Here is an 18,770-nt window from a genome sequence, read left to right on the forward strand (position 1 = left end):
GATTTTGGAGTTTCCATATTTTTAACTAAAATGATCCCATTTTCTATTTCTTAATGCTTCGTCCTTTTGCATCCTTATTAACATTTATGGGCATGTATATTCCTCCAATGTCTGTGGTATTTGGCGTTATTATCATTAAATCCTTGACTATTTCAAGATCTCATTGTAATTTTATTTTGTATATTTTGATTACTCCTGAGGCTAAATGTTTTTATATTTCTCAGTCATTTGTTTTAAATCTTTGAGGAGTTTATTTATCGCTTCCTTTTTATTTCAGTATTCTTTCCTTTTCTAGCTGCAAGAATGTTTTTAAAATTAGGGGAGTAAACTTTCAGAGGCAATATATATTTCAAGTGTTCTTCCAAGTTTCATTCTTCTTTATGATGTTAAGCACAACATTTAATTTTTAGGTAGTAAAATCCATCAAAGTGTTTTTAAATTAGTGATTCAGTTTATAATGACAAAAATTTTGATGAGTGATATGACAAAATACTTTGAGCAATCGTCCTCACATCATTTCTTGGAAATCAGTCTTTCCTTATGAAAAAGGAAGGTGAACTTTATCACATTTTAAATGACTAAAGTCAGTATAGCCGAACGGGTAAATCCATTGGATTTAGTATCTAAGAAAATCAGTTTTCACCACTTTGACCTCTTCAATTCTTAGCTTTCCTTAAGGGGAAAGATTAAAACAGTGCTAGATTATTGTCTTAAATAAGATAATACAATTAAAGTATTTGCTCAATGTTTGGTTCACAATAATCAATAGATGACAGCATTGCTATTTTTATGTGAGGGTGTGGCTCTGGCTTGTTTATTACTTTCATAAAGTAGTATAATCCATTTTTGCATGCATGTCATAGTTTTTGTTGTTGCTGCTGTTTTTTTTGTTGTTTTTTTTTTTTCCTCAGCTGTTGTTTATTAACTTACACGTAGACTATGGCAACAGGCCAGGAGGTGGGTTTAACAGTGAATAAAATGGAAGGTGGATGGTGGAGTCTGTTTTGAGTGATGTTTGAGGGCAGTGCCAGAGCAGGAGAACACAGGTGGGAATGCAAGAGACTGAGGGGCTGGAGAAGTAAGCAAGGGTCAAGGCCAGAGTTAAGTGAACTGGAATTGATTAAACTGAAACTACTGACCCATGCCCTCAGGCCTTTACTGTAGTTGGCAATGTCCTGACCCAGGCCCGTGTTGGGAGTTCTCTGAATGTACATTTTCTGCAGGAATTGAACAGAGCACACAAAGGAGAGAAAGCTATCATGCTCTCACAGAAAGTTCTAGGAGCCTTAACTCCTGTATTCCTCCACTGGCCCTTGCCTGGATGGAGCCACATGATGAGTATGTTAGTGAGCTTCTCATCACTATGACCAGAATACCCAAAAAGAACGACTTAGAGGAGGGAAAGTTTACTTTGGCTTACAATTTCAGAGGTCTCAGTCCATGGTCAGCTAACTCCATTGTTCTGGGTCCCAGATGAGACGGAGTGATGTGACAGAAGGGCATGGTGGAACAATGGGGCTCTGCTCATGATGCTGGGAAGGAGTGGTTGGGGGTAGGGAAGATGAACCTTTCCAGGGCATGGCCCCAGTGACTCACCTGCCTCTCCACCATATTGCCCAAGAGTTACACAGTAGTCCTTTCAAAGTAGGATAGATGGATTAGGTGATAGCTCTCATAATCCAATGTTTTTAACTCTGAATGTTCTTACATGACACAGGAGCCTTTGGGGGACACCTTAAATCCAAATCATAACAATGAGCTCCCTAAAGTCTGGGCTAAACTATATGCTATAATTTGAATATGACTTGTTCCCTCTAAAACTCACTAGAAATGTAATTCCCATTATGAGACATTAAGTGGAGAGACCAGGTGGGACCTTTAAGAGGTGATTAGAGTTCTGCGCTCATGAAGAGACTCATTAATTCACATAATTAATAGGTTAGTAGGTTGATGGATTATGGATTACTAAAAACTAGTTTCATTAGGGCACTTGTTTATTCTCCCTTGTTTCTTATGTGATACCCTCTGCTACTTGGGGACCCCACCAACCAAAAAAGCCATCACTGGATCTGGCTACTCCACCCTAGACCAGAACCATGAGCCAAATAAACCATCTCTTCATTACAACTTACTCAGTCTGTGGTATTTTGTTACTAACAACAGAAAGTGGACCAATACCTTATGAAGAAGAGCTAAAACTGACATGAGTCATAGTAGTATTAATCTTCTTGGGTGTCTCAGCCCACCCCAGATATTGCTGGCCTAGGGGATGATTGGAGTGAGGATATGGGACAGAAGCTAGATGAGGGGCTCAGGTCTGTCACAGCACAGGCACTGCACAAAAGGTGTTGGTGAAGGCAAATCCAGGGCATCTCCCCATCAGCACAACATCCACATCTTACTTCTTGAAAAAGCCCCAGGCCTTGCCAAAATTCAAGATAGAATTCACCCAGAGGGCCACACCTGCATCCCAGGTCTCCTGGATTTGGTCCTTACACATCACAGGGAAGGTGCTGTGGTACAAGTAGGCCTGATGAGCTGACTGGTGATTCCATATCACGGCAATGATGGGGGCATATGGGTGGTATTTGACTAACTAGTAAGTGAACCTGCCAAACCTGGTGACGATGATCAGAACCCCACTGCATCACTTGAAGGAAGTCTCCATGGTGGTATCATCTGTGGGATTGCTAGTAATGGGCACCACAAGGTAGAGCTTCTCAATCAAAAGTGGGGGCCTCTATATCCTTCCCTACCCCACATCTGTATCCTGCCCTATCCCAAAATTCAGATCCTGGATAGTCTTTTCTGAGCATGTTAAAACAAATTTAGACACAACAAGAAATAACAGGGCTTTATTAAAACTGTTTCAGATCCTAGCCAAAATAAAAGATCAGTCCTAGGGCCCATTCACTAAGCCACTAGTGGCATGACCAAATAGCACTTGGAAAAAATCTTCAGTGGATCTTAGAAGTGAGTATAATATAACAAAACCTTGAGGAAAAGAAAGCATAAACTACTTACACTGAACCTACATTGGCTGTGGATGTGAAGGCAGGACAACGTGAAGTGGGCACAGTGTTGAGATAGGAGGATAACCTACTAGGAGAAGTGCTTGGTGCTTGTTGGTTGGTTAGTTTTGCAAACAGAACACAGTGAGTCTTGATGGCTAGTTTTCAACATGCATGAAAGGAAGGTGGAACAGGGATTTTTGGTTTGTTTGTTTCTTTGTTGGTTTAGCCTGAAACTATCAGTTAAAATAAACCCCTCTTATCTTTTTTCTCTCCTCCATCCTCTGCCCCATTTCTAAATTTAGGAAATCTCAGTATTCTTCACAGCAGGCAGAAACATAGGAGACCTGGGAAGGCTCACACCCTTCTTACTGCCCAAGAAGCCACCATTCTCCACCTTGTCATCAGGAAGACAGCTCTTTTCTCCATCTTACTAGAAATAGGTTCCTCATCCAAATAGATCTTGCTATCCACTTCTTGTCCAGCCACAGAATGTTCTGGTCATACTTTTCCATGTAGGCATTATCCAGAGTGATCTTGAGAGCAGCTCACTTCAGATCCATTTTCATGATGTCATTGCCCTTAATGAGCTCAGTTGGGATTTCAGGTCCTTTAGTGTCCAAAGCTACAGCAATTGGTTGATGGAGAATGGGGTCAAAAAACAAAGCTCTCTGTGGATGAGCACACATTCGTGATCATCTCTGCATGGCACTCATAAGTCCAAGGGACTAGTCAGACAACCCACATTCATTCCAGACTTAATCATTTCCTTTCATCTCCACTGTTTGGGAAGCTGGGATGATGGTACAATGATGCCAGTGTTCTGGACCGTGAGTCAACATCCAGGCAGCACACGTGCTCCGTGAGCATGTGAGCTGTAACCATGTGCAGCCGCTGGGTCTGAATGGAGGCAGCCCAGCTTCATTATGAGTCTTCTGAGGTTTTCTGGCATGGTCCAGCTCTGCCTTCACTGCAAATACAGCTAGGAAGCTCCGGAGCCCTCACTCCTATACCCATATTTTAATTGTCTTGTAGTTTTAAGTTCTTTAAAATATCTAATAGAAGATTTTTATTCAATCACTTGAAAATATTTGTTGAGTGCCTTCTACATGCCTGAAATGGCTAGTATCTACAGGTATGTGATTGAGCAACTTGGTACCTAATCAATTAAGCCTACAATCATCTTAACATTTATCAAGAACATTTAAAAACATCCTTTGGTTTTCACTTGGTTTTGAAGACACTTTGTTCTAATAGTAACATATGTTTAGCATCTTTCATTGAGTCTACTGATGGCTACATTTACTGATGGCTAGTTTCATTCATTTTTTATGTTTAGTTTATTAATTTCAGTCTCAAGAGGGAATTTTTCCATATACTTAGGACAATATTCTTGAGTATACCTTATAAGATTGGAATCCTGTCCTTTGGTTGGATATATAAGATAGTAATTTAAAAACACTTGAGTTATATCACTTTATGTGTAATACAAAGCAAATGTGTTTGCTGATAGATTACTGAAAAGAGGAAATTATATCCTATCTGATTCAAATGTATGATATGTCAAGGTCATTGTGCTGTCATGTGTAACTAATTAAAACAAATAAAAAATTAAAAAAAAACTCGTTTTATGTATTGTAATCCCTTTACTCTCTAAAATCTCCAAAATCTGTCATAATTGCCTTCCTAGGTGCTGATACCAGGAACATCAATGGGAGTAAGGAAGTGCCCTAACCAGAGGACATGAATAAATTACTTCCATGTTAATTAGTTTATTTCCCTTTTTAATTTTTATAATTCTTTATAAAGAACTGATTACCCATCTGCTACTATGTTCTGTCCTACAGTCACTTATTACCTCTTTCATTGCCTTTATCCTTATTTTTATATTGTATATAGTACTTAATTTTCCTTAAGAAATCAAGCTTAGGGACATATGTGGATTCCTATGAGGATGGCATTCTAGGCAGAAAAAAATGGGAAGTGCAAAGACCTTAAGTCAGAGCTTGACTGATTGAAGTGGATAAGGAGAAGAAAGGAGGAGAAAAGCCAGGAGAAAGATCACTGAGGACCTTTAAAGCACATTAATCAGACATTTTTTGGTGTGTATTTTTATAACACTATATAAAACCTAGAAAATATGAAAAAAAAAGGTCTGGATTCTCCCTCCTGTTGTGCAGTCTTATCTGTCTCCAATCTGTCTTTGCTTAATGTCAGACACCAGAAAAACAACATGTTGCTTTGAAAGAAGTTTTTCTTGAATCATAAAGCTATGGAAATGTATTCAAATTTTTTTAAAAAATTATGTGTTTTATTCACTTTCATAGGACAATAAACCCAATACAAAGAGTTTAAGGAGGAAAGGTAAGTAATTGTCTTTTCTAACTCTAAAATTCAGATTTTGGCTTCTACTACAGTTTAATTGGGAACTAAACAATTTCACTTGGACCCTCTCTTTCTGTTCATCCATCATGCTGCTCTAATATTAGATTTTATGCCTTCCCTCTGTGGAGATGGCTGCCCTTACTACAGACTTAGATTGCCTCTCAATCAAATCCAATGGGAGAAGACCAAGGGACTCTGGGAAGTCTCAGCCTCTTACTAATTCTAATCATGTCACAAAGAAATTTCTGGGATTATTTATCAATGACAATAGCTAAAAATGTAATATACTTATTTCCAGCATGAATTATATGCCTCCATCCAGTGTAGGTCACTGAAGGACTCTCCAAGTGGTACTGGATGTAGAATAAATTGATAACGGAGAACAAACAACTCAGGAAATATCCATTCATTTGGCTACCCCATCTTCCCACCCTTATACCTTTCAAAAGTGTCTCTGTCTACATTATATACATGTGTCATGTTCCACAGAAACATACCTTTTCACCTCTCTGAAAGAAATAGCATACAAGGTCTTACTCATTTTCTGTACCCAAGAAAAGGGATGTAGCTCAGTGGTAGAACACTTGCCCAGCATGTACAAGGCCTTGGGTTCAATCCCCAACACAAAACAAAAACATAAACCTTTTTTATTCACAACTCTAAATCAAAGATATCTGTTAAATGTACAGTCCTCTCAATCACACTTATGTCTAATTCCTCTGGGCCCACAGAACAAATACTACATAGCACAATTAATCAATCCTCAAATCTCATTCAATGCATATTTTTTTCCTAAGCTGTCATTTGGGGAAGACAAGATAAAATTGTTGCTAGTACACAAACAACTGCCATATTTTATATGACAGGTAGAAAAAAAAACTTGACTTAGAAGTAAAATATATTTCAGAGAATATTTTGTTTTTATTGATAAGAAAATGGTTAAAGGCATATTAGTAGACCACTTTTTCCTTGGTGGGGATAAGAGAGGGCATGAATGACTTCTGGCATATCTCCTTGTATACAGGGATTCTCTACCTGCAAAGTGCTATAGTGGAATATTTTGGATCAATTGTTCTTGTTGTAAGGAAACTTTAAAATCTGGACTTTGCCTATACCTGTTCTTTGTTTCTATCCTTTGAATTATTAGTCAAGGTTGATGTCAGGTAATATCTATGGTTTAGGAGGCACTGCTTCGACCCTTTAGTCTATTAAGTTAACACAGTTGTTTTTCATGATCATATCTGTTATACATCCTATAATGTTTATAAGTGCACTTCTTTTAACTCCAGGTTCTGGAGTCTGAGAAGTATTTCAAGATTTGAGCTATCTTAACATCTTTTTTGTACGATTTTGGATTTCTCTAGCAGTACAATTTATTCAAACAATCGACATAGTTTTTATCTATTTCCATTTACTTTATCTCAGAAAGTAGTATCCAGAAGGGATATAACTGAGAATCAGAGTATTTATAACTAGAAATCACTCTTAGATTTTTTGTCTTCTAGAAATTGGTCATATAGTACCATAAAGCCTGCATAGCTTTCTCAGACAGAGCCAGACCATGAAGAATAGAATAATTTAACTTCAAATGCACATACATTGATGCACTACTACAAGGATTGAGAACTATCAGGGGAAGAAGATATCATCAACTGGATAAAAAGTGCCAGTGACTGATCCCAAAGAAAGAAAAATGTAAGAGCTGCCTAATGAAAAATTAAATATAACTTTTAAGGAAGCAAAGCAATCTTCAAGAAATGACAGAGAACAAATACAGTGAATTGATAAAAACAGTAGTTGAACAGAAAGAGAAACTGAATAGAGTCAAATGATAATGATGATAAATTAGAAAAAAATTGGAGTTGAAAAATATATTCAATGAAATAAAAGACTCAATAGAGAGTGTCAACAACAGGACTGGCCAAGCAGAAAAAAGAATTTATGATCTTGAAAAGAATTTATGATCTTGAAGACTGAGGGGAAAAAGAATGAAAAGAAATTATGAAAACTTACAGGAATGAAAAGAAATTATGAAAACTTACAGGATTTGTGGAACAGTATGAAAAGAGCAAATGTTTGAGTCATAGAAGTTTAAAAAGAAGAGAAAGAAATAGTAGCAGAAAATCTTCCAAGCCTGGAGAAATGTTAAATATGCAAATACAGGAAGGTCAAATCAAAAGTTTCTAATCATATTCAGTCCAGTTAAGACTATACCTAAAGACTATATCACCAGATATATTATAATCAAGAGGAACCAAGCTACTCTTTCAACACTTTTAGAATTTTCCTCAGCTAAATATTTAATTTGGTCACTAGTAAGTTGTTCCTATTTAAAAACACTAGAACATTAGGACACTAATATAATTCAGTCTTTTTTTTGGCCACAGTGTAACAAGCCATCTTTTATCCATTGTCAAATAACATGTTCCTAATTTCTGAGACCTTACCAGAATGGTCTTTACTCTCCATATTTCTACCAAAATTCTGCACTTAGGATGTAGGCTTTCTCTCCAGCTCTCCACTGTTCTTCCTAAAAACCCTCTCCAAAATCACCCTTAGCATCCATTTTTCTTTCTACCTTACACTTCAGAACTCTTCCAGCCCCTACTTATTACTTATTTCCCAAGTTACATTTTTAGGTATTTGCAATAACAGTATTCCACTTTTTGATCTCAATTTCTATCTTAGTCAGCTCAGGTTAATAAAGCAAAATACCACAGATTGGGTGTCTTAAGCAACAGACTTTTATTGCTCACAGTTCTGGTACAGTTCTGGTGACAGGAAAGTCCATGATCGAGATGCTGGCAGATTTAGTTCCTGGGAAAGGCCTTCTTGTAGTTTACTGATGTTTGCTCTCTAACTTTGGCCTTATACTGTAGAGAAAAGGGGGATGCTCTGGTCTCACTGTTTTTAAAAATGTCACTATTTCCATCATGAGGGTTCCACCCTCCATATTTCATATAATCCTAGTTTTTTCCCAAAGACTCTACCATCAAATGCCACCACACTTAGGTTGAGAGTTTCAATATATAAATTTGGGGGAGGGAAACAAATATTGGGTCCATAACAGATGGTAAGGAAGACAAAAAAATAATGATCCCATTATATAAAACCGCAGAAAATGTAAATGAATGTAAAATGTAGTTAATGCCCACAGAAAAAGAAAGATCAGTGATTTGAGGAAGAGTGTGGTAAGATGGAGGGATTCTAAAGAGCAAGAGGAGTTTTTTGGGGGGATGGATAATAGATACATTTGATGCAAAAATTTCAACAATTGTTTTATAGATTTAGGTATGTTATGATTTAATATTTTAAACAAAATCAGGTCATTTTATTCAAATGATATCTCAAGGTATTTTAAAAATTAATATTTTGTTGTACATTATTTTAAGTCTATATTATTTGCTACTTATTTATTTACTAAAAATCTAAGATAGAATTCTTTTATTGTTTTTTTCATTTCCTTAAGAATACATTTTATAATTGTTAAAACAATTTGAAGTTTTCATATACCCAGAAAAAAAAAGCACGTCTTGAATGAATTTCCAAAACCAATAAATTTACTTTTCTAACATTATCTAGATCAAGAAATGAAACAATACCAGAACACTGACTGCCCCCACGTCATTCCTTTTCCCAATAAATATCCCACCCATTTCTATTCCTAAGGTAATAATTATCTTGACTTGTAATCTTTTGTTAGATGTATTCCTTGGTATTTGGTTTTATTTTAAATGGCATTTAAACAAAAATTTTTTTTGTATTTTTATTAGTCTACTTTTTTGATGCTGTCTCTCTGTCTACAGGATTTTATAATCTAAACAAAGCTAAAATGTGAGAGATTTTACTCTATCATTTTAGCCAAGTCCACCAATCTCCCATGTCATTGCAGAACTTGGCATGTATCTAATTGAAGCAGCAGCCCTGTGTTTGGTTTCTTCTAGTTTTCTTTTTTGTTTGTTTGTTTTAATTTTTATTTTTTGGTATTAGGGATTTGTTGTTGTTATTTTAATACTGGGGATTGAATGCAGGGGCATTTAACCAAAGAGACACATCCCAGCCCTTTTTTATTTTCAGACAGGATCTCACTAAATTGCTGAGGATCACACTGATCCTCCTGTCTCAACCTCCCAAGTTGCTGGGATTAAAGACGTGCTCCATGGTGCCGGCTTGTTCTAGTTTTCAACACACAATTCTATTTCCATGTGATTAGATAAGTTTTGAGTTTCTCTTTCCCAGAGTTGATTCCCTATGTAATGAGTTAGTGAAGATTTCATTCCATATCCAGAATTTACAAATGCTCCAAGGGAAGAAAGTACTTGGATATACCTCTTCTAGGAAGGACTCAAACGTCAGTTGGCTTTTAATTTTTGTGATTCTTATTATCATACTTTCATTCACAGCTCTCCAAGATATTTGCAAATATGCCTTTAAACTTATCTTTTAAAATTTTTTGTTCCTGTTTTAAAATAGTCGCTGCACTGGTCACAGCAGTGAGTATGTTGGCCTGCCAGCAAGCACCTACTATATCTCACTTTGAAGTACAAGTCTTGATCCATTCTTTTTGACTTCTAATGTTGATGCTTTATGGTCAAAGAAATTAGTACTCCTGTGAATTTGCTAAAGTTTTCTTTGTGGCTGATACATAGTTTATTTCTGTAAATATTCCATATGTATTAGGAAAGAATACATCTTTTGTGTCAAATGTGGAATTCTGTACATTTATGGTTCAAACGTATTTAATAATGACTTAACTATGTTTTAGTCTTTAGTATATCAGCTTGTGGCTTTTTTTTTCTCCTCTTCTTGATCCATTAATTTTCTAGAGTTTGTTTAAAATATCTAAACATTTTCTGGTTTACCTATTTCCTTGTAGTATTATTTATCATTATTTTATTTTTAGGTTGTATTAGTAGATGGCATGCATGTTTAGATGGGCATAATTTTCTTGTTCTATTATCCCACCAGTACACATCATTTTTTCATTTATCCCTTAAATTTCATTCTTCATATATTAAAATTGCTGCCCTAGCTTGCTTTAGGTTTATATTTTTCTGGTATACTTTGTGGTCACACTTTTTATTAACTTCTGTATACTTTTCAAGTGTGTTTTATAGACATATTGTTGGACCTTGCATTTATAATTATATTAATCATAGTTTAAATATAATATAAATATAATCATCTCCAAGAAGTTTTAACCCACTTAGGTTCTTTGTGATTGCTGCTGTATTAGCAATTGTCTAACATCTACTGTAGTATTGTTTTGCCTCTCTCCCTACTAGTGAGGCCACCAAATAGTTTTCTTCTAATGGTTGAAAAGCAATATTCTTTGATATTTTTGGTAGTATTTTTCAACCTAAGCCACATAATCATGTTTATTTACTCTAATGATGTGTTTAACTTAGTATGTTTTGAGTGGATACATTATTAGCAAGCTTTCCGATTCCTTTTGTCTTTCTCTCCCTAATCCCCCTTTCTGCTTTATGTTGTATATATTTTCTGTTTCTTTCCTTCTTTCTTAGACTTGTTGTTCACTGGCTATAGGTCTGAGGGAGGAAGGAGGGAACAGATGACTGTGGATGCGATCAGTAGACCATTGGATTCATGGTTTTAGGGCTTGGAGAAAATTGGGGCTAAACATTTGGAATATATATAGCTGCCACTATTATTCTGTGAAGAGAAAGAAGGGGAGGGAGGGAAAAAGGTGAGAGAAAACATTAGCGGTAGGCTGGAAAAAGAAGCCAGCATATAAAAACTTTAGATTCACAGACAGATGGTCATAAAGAGATCACATATTATATATGTACATGCCAGGAATTTACAGATATCTGTATTGGATATAATAAATACATATTATTATATATAATGACTCTGCTGATGGTCGAGTTACTGTGTGATTCCACTCTCAAAGGTAAGTTACCAGGCCTATCAGGGTCCATTCAAAACAAGACTGGTCAGAAGTGGTCTTGTTACAGTTAGAAAACTTTTTAAGCCTGATTCTTTAGTTAGAAATAAAGAATGGCAGAGAAACTCCCTATCATTAAAATAGTTCCCACTCTCCAGCCTGCAACTGTCCAAAATAAAGTTTACTTGAAATAGTCTATGAAATGGCTAATAAGATCTAACTATCACTCATACTTCAGCATGGATTCATTTAATATGTCTACTTTCTCATTCTGAAACTAAAGTCACAAAGAGGGCAGGAATAAATAAGTTCTGATTAATAAAATCTTTTAGAAAGGGCAAACTAGGATCATTTTTGAAGGCTAGTTTACTCTAAGCAGAATGATGGCAACAGATTCTTTTACAATATAAATGCTATTTATGGGAAATGTTTTGCTTTGACAGCCTGATAAATGCTATTGATGAAAAAAGTTGGGTTCCAAAGAATGTGAATTTGTCTGAAATCCAATCATAGGTTACTTGAATATTTTCTTATGTAATCTCCCTGATGGCAGTGAAGAGCAGAAGAGCAAGGTAGCAACATTTCAAGTATCTTAGTTCTCATTTATTCACTTAAACTTAATCCCACATTTATTTTAGGCTACCTATGTACAAGCAATGGATCTTTAAATCTCTTTTTGGGATCATGACCATCCCTGGTATCTTGGTGTTTTTGATATTTCCTTTTAGCACTGATCAATTCAAAAGTATCAAATGTGAACATTTAAGCCATGTGTTTATACTAGTAATTAGGTACCAGGAGCTGTTCTAAGTTTCCTGAATATATTAATGTATAAATTATATAAATCCCTTTACTAACTTTATAAGGGAAGTGTTTTTCCAAACTTGCAGATGAGGAAGTTGAGTGTATACATGTTAAACAACTTCCCCCAAATTGTGATAGCAGAATTTGAACCCGTGCAGACAAAGAACTTAAACTTGTATAAAATTCCAAGTTTAACTGTTTCATTTTCTTGATTGCTTTGTCCCCTTTGAGAATGTACTATGGAAGAAACTAATTTCATGTGGTTTTCTCATATCATTGGTAATAAATTAATATCAACTCTTCTTTCTTCATCAGGGCAAAAACCTCTATACACAATATTATATTTTTTTTTCAAAACTGAAATGCAAGTCAGATTAGGTTTTAAAAAGTACCAATTTAATACTTAATATTTAGAAATAAGGTACACAGAGACACAATAGTAATACAAAATACATACAATTTTAAACTGCATTCATTTGAACCCTTAGCATGGATGGCTGACAGCTTCCCAGACATATAATTTTGGACCATGTTATCAGATTTTTTGGGGGGTGTGTGTTTATTTAAAATACATATATTCATGCAATTAGATTTTTTAAAAAAATAAATATGACAATATATGGATTTCTGAAGTATAAATTGACATACAAATCTATATATTTTCTTAATATTTTCATTAAAGAAGCATTCTATAACATGAAACAGTTCAATTTAGATGTAATGAAAAGGCATGAGGTTTTATTAGAATTGTGTAACTCACATACTTACAGAACAGTAAACACAACATTGTAAAACAAAATTACATCATTATTTTTCTCCACATCATCAACTTCAGAAAACTACTTCACTGGAATAATTACAAAATTCCCAATTCCAAATGTTAATAAGGAAACTCATAGAAGAGCAATTTGGGAAACTGAATTTTACCTTCTGAGAATTAGTGGAGTAACACAGTATTGCTCCTGGGGATTGTCAAAGCTTTGCTAGAACTCCTGGGGTGTAGATTATTTTATAAAATAGTAGAACTAAAACTCCATCCACTTACCAGCACACGAGCTTGTGATAAGCTTTCCCTTCGAAACAAATGTCCACAACTCTGAATCACAGGTTAGTGAACTGGTCTTAAATGTCCTCACCCTCAACTCTTCAAAAAGGTAGCTCTAGAGTAAGAAGAATCCATTACGTTTTCTCACCTGAATAGTTTGAATTTTTATTTTGAATTTATATGTAAGAAACAATAATCTTACACATAAGCAAGTATGATAAAACTTAAGATTTAATTTTCAAAGAAAACAAGTTATTTATTTATCAGAACATATTCCTTAGTGTTAACTAAATTAAAAAGTTAACACAGGAGAGGCAAAAAGATTTTCCTGAACTAATTAAGAACAGTAGTCCTTAACTCTAACTACAAATTAGAACCAAATGGAGTTTTGAAAAAAACTGAAGCATGACTCCATCACAAGGGGTGGGGTCCATATTGAAACCAGATTTGGAATAATTAATAATTATTAATTACTCAGGATGGATTTTGTCTAAATAATTTAAAATTCAAATACATGAGTATTTCCTGTGTGACAGACACTTGCTCTGAATGCTAATATAATTCTTTTGCTGTCACAAAAGATTTCCTTTTATTTTCCTGAAATGTCCTCCACTTAAAATTATCATTGAAGACATCACCTCAGAAACATTCTCAAGATAGAATGGACAGAATGTAATAACTTAATTTCATTTTTCAAGTCATACTACATGATGTATTCTCTACCTTCTATTTGAAGTCACAAAATCATAATCTATGAACTGAAATAAGATATTGCTTTAATGTTTAATAGAATCTCCTGGGTCAAGAATTAATACCCACTGGCATCCATGCTTGCTTTAAATTGCCTAGAAAAATCTATGCCAGATCCTCTGGGAACCTAATAAGACTGGGTTTTTAATGCAGATTATGTTTCTTGTGACCTATTTATAAAACATTTCTTAAAAACATTACAGGAATATGGTTTTAGAGACATATATAATTAGAAATTAGTTTTCTCAAAGGAACTAAAAAGTATAGTTTTTGAAATACTACATAATTAGAAATTAGTTACTATCCCAGAATGACAGCTTTCTTGAGCTTTAACATTTCAAATTATAACTTACTTTATAAAACTCATTTAAAATGTATTTTAACTAAAAAAAAAAGATTAGATTTCAATTAATAAATTTAACTTTTAATTTGTACCTACTTTCAATGTAACACATTTTTCAGGTTTCAATTTGCTAAAACCAAGGTGATAAATTTATTAATCATTTAGTAGGATAATTTTGTAATTGACAACTGGCCCAAATGATGCAATTTTGGTTAAATCATAATAAATGCTCATATATGCAAATGCACTAGAAAACAAATTGCTTTGTTTTGAAAACAATTTGTTTTCCATATTGGATAGAATTAAGACAGCTTAAAACATTTTTATGAAACTCAGTAGTTAAAATAAATATTTAATAATATATATACCACAAGATATCAAGAATTTAGTGCTTAAAAATAAACTTTGTCACATTGTTTTCAGTTAAAAAGAACTGAACTTAGTGGCTTAAAGTAAGAATAATCAAGGTGTCACTTTGAAAACAGAAAATTAAATTCAATAAAACTAGAGAGCTAACAATAAGATGAAAGAGAAGTCTACTATTACTCAGGAGTCTAAAGTTAAGAATTATCAGAGCTTCTCAATATGATTAATGTTAAGAAACATAACAGTTTGGGGATTAAAAGCTGAAGAACAGTCATGATTTAGTGGTTCATGTTTTGACTGTCAATGTGGAAAAAAAATACAGTATATGTGAGCACCATTAGAAGAGAGAGAGATTGTGTGTGTGTGTGTGTGTGTAACTTCAGCTGCTTCAAAACTGCATTGTATAATGAAGAACAAGTATGAAATTAAGAAAAACTATTCTTAAACTAACATGTCATAATTCATCTAAAATGTTTTACCCAGCATTCTTTCTAAAAGTCAACCAAATAATACAACATAAAGACCCAGTGTTCTTTTGTAGTGCAAAAATCTCTTGATTTAAAAGAATTATTGAAGAAAAAAAAATGTGTTCAAAAAATGTTTTTAACCCAATGCCAGTTTTCAACAGGTAAAGGAAAAATGGAGTGGCTAATAAATGGGAATTCATAGAATGAACCAGCACTTGTTGGATTTATCCTCAAAGAATCATAATCATTCAGGCTTCAAACTATTTTTAAGTCAGAGTTGTAAAGATTATTCTGCCAGAAAAATTTTCCTTCTATAATCAAAGTCACAAATTGATCAGCTGTAATTTGAAATTTTTGCTTTGTTAACCAAAACTAAAAACTTCTGCCATATCATATATGACACATATCTTGGGGTAACACAGGTCTTTAATGAAAAATCTTATTTTGATCCAATGTAGAGGCAGCCCATGATAGACTGTTACATATTCTTGATATTTTTCAAAGCTCCCAGTACAAGCAATCACATGATATAGATTGAAGTTTTTGATACCAATGTCACATTATAAAGAATAATGCTATTCTCCATTTAAAATACGTTCAATTTCTTCTAGTCTTTTTAAAGCAGCAACTCTCTTCTTCTCAATTTCTTTGATGTCTTTTGTTGTTTTTTGGGGGGTCTCTTTGTCTGCATTTTTTGCTAATTGTTTTTTGGATTTAGATTCAATTGTTTTCATTATCTGTGTTGGTCTGGATTCACTTCTGATTTCTTTTATATTTTCAGCTGGAAGTTTGTCTCCTTCTTCACCTGAAGTCTTATCAGCTGGGAATACTGGCTGTTCTACAAAACCAGATGAGGAAATTTTATCCCTGACTATACTCAAATGGCGTTGAATATATTCTTCATGTGGTGCTAATGCCAATGTTTCAACCAAGCATTTTTCAGCTTTTAATAAATCCTTCTCTTCAAAATAAACAACACAAAGATTGTGTTTTCCTTGCACATTGCTTGGATCCATCTCCAAAATCTTTTCAAAACATTTTTTTGCTCCAAGTATATCTTTCTTTTGATTCATCAGAATGTCTCCTTTTAAAATGAGACCCTTGATATGATCAGGGTAGTATCTCAGTAACTCTTCTAAAATTGGCAAAGCCTTTAATTCTTTTGCAGTCTGAGAATACAGGAGAGCCAGATTAAACAAAGCACTTCTGAAATCGGCTTGTAATTTTATAGCTTTCTTCATCCAAATCTCTGCCTCAGTGTCCTTTTTGTCATCCATGGCAAGCATTCCCAAATTGAAATAGCCATTAGCATCTTGTGGCTCTTCATTTACGTAGTTTAAAAGTCTTTTTCTAGCTTCAGGTCTGAGTTTAACTTCCCCTAGGAATCATTTTTTTTTTTTTAAAGATAATAAAATATTATTATCAAATGAATTGCATCTAAGGAACACAGTCATTTTCAAATATTTAATTAGATTACAAAAAGATAGCACCAAAGCAACTAATTTCTATACCTTAAATAAAAAACTAAAAGCAAAAAATCTCTCTTTATTGGAAAGATAAATATGTTTGAAACACTGACATAATTAAATGGTAGATCATTTCCTTTCCTTTAAAGTAGTAAGAGTGCTTCAGAAGCCAAAAGGGAAAAAAATAGTTTCAAAGTTAAGAATCTATAAGGAAATATCAAAGGAAGAATAGAGAATTAAGAGGACAAAGGTGTATGATTTCCCAAAAAAGACATCAATCTTGATTTTGTTAAATTATGACTTTATATTCTGAACAAGTTACTTAACATCTCTGGGTTAACTTACTGAATTTTACAAGAATTACTATGATATATATGTAAAAATGCCCAGCAAAAAGTAACTTATTGTTAAAAATGTTTCAGAATTATTAACTCAGTTTTCTGGCATATTATTTCAAAATTTTTAGGAAACTTCAAGGGCAAAAATAGACCATTATCTATTAGGCTTTAAAATTAGGATCTGAAAAACAAATACTTACTGAGATAATTTCTATGGCAAATAAGATTTTTTTCAGTTCTACAACTATACACTTTAGGGTGCAATCTTATATTGTATAATGAGCAGCCTTCATGATCATTATTTTACAAACCATTAGTTTTACTAAAAATTATACATTTTTGAACACCAACCATAAACTCTGTTCTTTTAATTCACAACATGATGAATATGGAAAATTTGAAAATAAATCACTAGACTTCAGTTACTAATGTAGCTCTATGAAGTTGGGAGGAGCTTCATTTATAACTTAGTAAACAGAAGATCGGTCAAAGTGAGCATATTAAAAATATTATAATTTTACGATTCTTTCCTTTTTGTAAATGTTTTAAGAAAAACATTTAAGAAATAAACAGCAATTACAAATAAAAAGATCTTTCCAACATAAAGTTTAAAGAGATTATAATCATATATTCTGCCTTGAGAGGGACAACTAACATTTCTATACAACATACGGTAAAAAGATAGAAAATTATTGTGATTAATAATTTAGTTTTGCAGGATTGTAGGAAATATAGGAAATTACAATAATACCTCAAAAAATTAGTAAAACTAGATATAAAAAATATAAGTATTTTATCTTGTAAATCAAAGTAAACTCTAATGTTATTTATATGTTAAAGAGGTTATATTATGCTTACATGAATAAATTAACAAACACATTAGATATTGTTTAACAGACTGCCTAAAAATTAGTCTTAACACATACTGAAAAATGAATAATTAGTATTCTCATGTCAGTGCATTTTACTTGAAAAAGAGTCTAAAGTAAAACTCAAGTATTTTAAATATTCTTACTATGTCATTTATATACAATTTTGTTATAAACTACCTCTACAAAATGTTTATTATGGGTAATGAAGTTTAAGTTAATGTTTTACTGTGTATCAAATTATAATTATAAAAATACTGAGAAAACATACCTGATTCTTGCATTAGTATAGCAGAATTGAATAATGCTAGTTTGTGCTTTGGATTTAGTTCTAAAGCATGATTAAAGTTTCTTAAGGCTTCATTTGGTTCTTTAAGTTCAATATATACAATTGCCAGGTTGTACCAAAGATCTGCATTATTTCTGTCCAGTTCTAGTGCTTTAAGATATGCTTCCTTTGCTTTGAGAGGTTTATTCATTTTTAAAAGCAATTCTCCCCTGTGAAAAAAATTAAACATGAGGTTTATGTAAAACATTATATGTCAGTTAGTAGATACCATTTATTACAAGTTTGAAGCCTTTCCACATATTTCATTACTTCTCTTAACTTAGTCTCTTAAAAGTTCTCTTCAAAAACAAAAATAACATTTTGAAGCTGCTCTCAAGTTTGACTCCATAGTTCAGCAAATTAGGCTGGATATATTTTCAAATATTATTACAGAAAGAAAACGTATGCTTGACTTTAGGTTAGATGTGGAGAGGCACTCAAAAAAGGGGAACAGAGAAAATCTATTCTTTGAATATATCTTAAAATGAAACAGACTTGACTACATTAGAAAAATTAGTCTAATCAAGTAATAATAATCAAGTGTAGGAGATCAGTATATTTTTCAGATAATGAAGAAAGCATTTGAAAAAGAAAAATAAATGTGATTGTAGAAAAATTACAGTTTTCAAATCTATGATACAAATCTCACTATACAAATGAACAGAGCATTTGAAATTTGTAACTCCTTTT

At 33.4% G+C, this 18,770-nt stretch overlaps 1 protein-coding gene and 1 pseudogene across 1 annotated transcript in view; both read right to left on the reverse strand.

Moving 5' to 3' along the window:
* Positions 1–3,312: 3,312 nt before the first annotated feature.
* On the reverse strand, positions 3,313–7,865 carry LOC124075725 (pyruvate kinase PKM-like; annotated as a pseudogene).
* A 4,617-nt stretch (positions 7,866–12,482) lies between these two features.
* Tmtc3 (transmembrane O-mannosyltransferase targeting cadherins 3) overlaps positions 12,483–18,770 on the reverse strand; it is a 47,002-nt gene continuing 40,714 nt past the window's right edge. Inside the window, exons 13-14 of the mRNA XM_046419232.2 lie at positions 18,024–18,250; positions 12,483–16,457 (exon numbers count right to left, since the gene is read on the reverse strand). Of these exons, the coding sequence (XP_046275188.1) occupies positions 15,655–16,457; positions 18,024–18,250 (1,030 nt within the window). The 3' untranslated portion in view covers positions 12,483–15,654. The remainder of the gene's footprint in view (positions 16,458–18,023; positions 18,251–18,770) is intronic.

This window comes from Marmota monax, unplaced genomic scaffold (assembly GCF_021218885.2).
Source record: "Marmota monax isolate L192 unplaced genomic scaffold, Marmota_monax_Labrador192_F-V1.1 WCK01_AAM20220418_F8-fsc00036, whole genome shotgun sequence".
NCBI lineage: Eukaryota > Metazoa > Chordata > Mammalia > Rodentia > Sciuridae > Marmota > Marmota monax.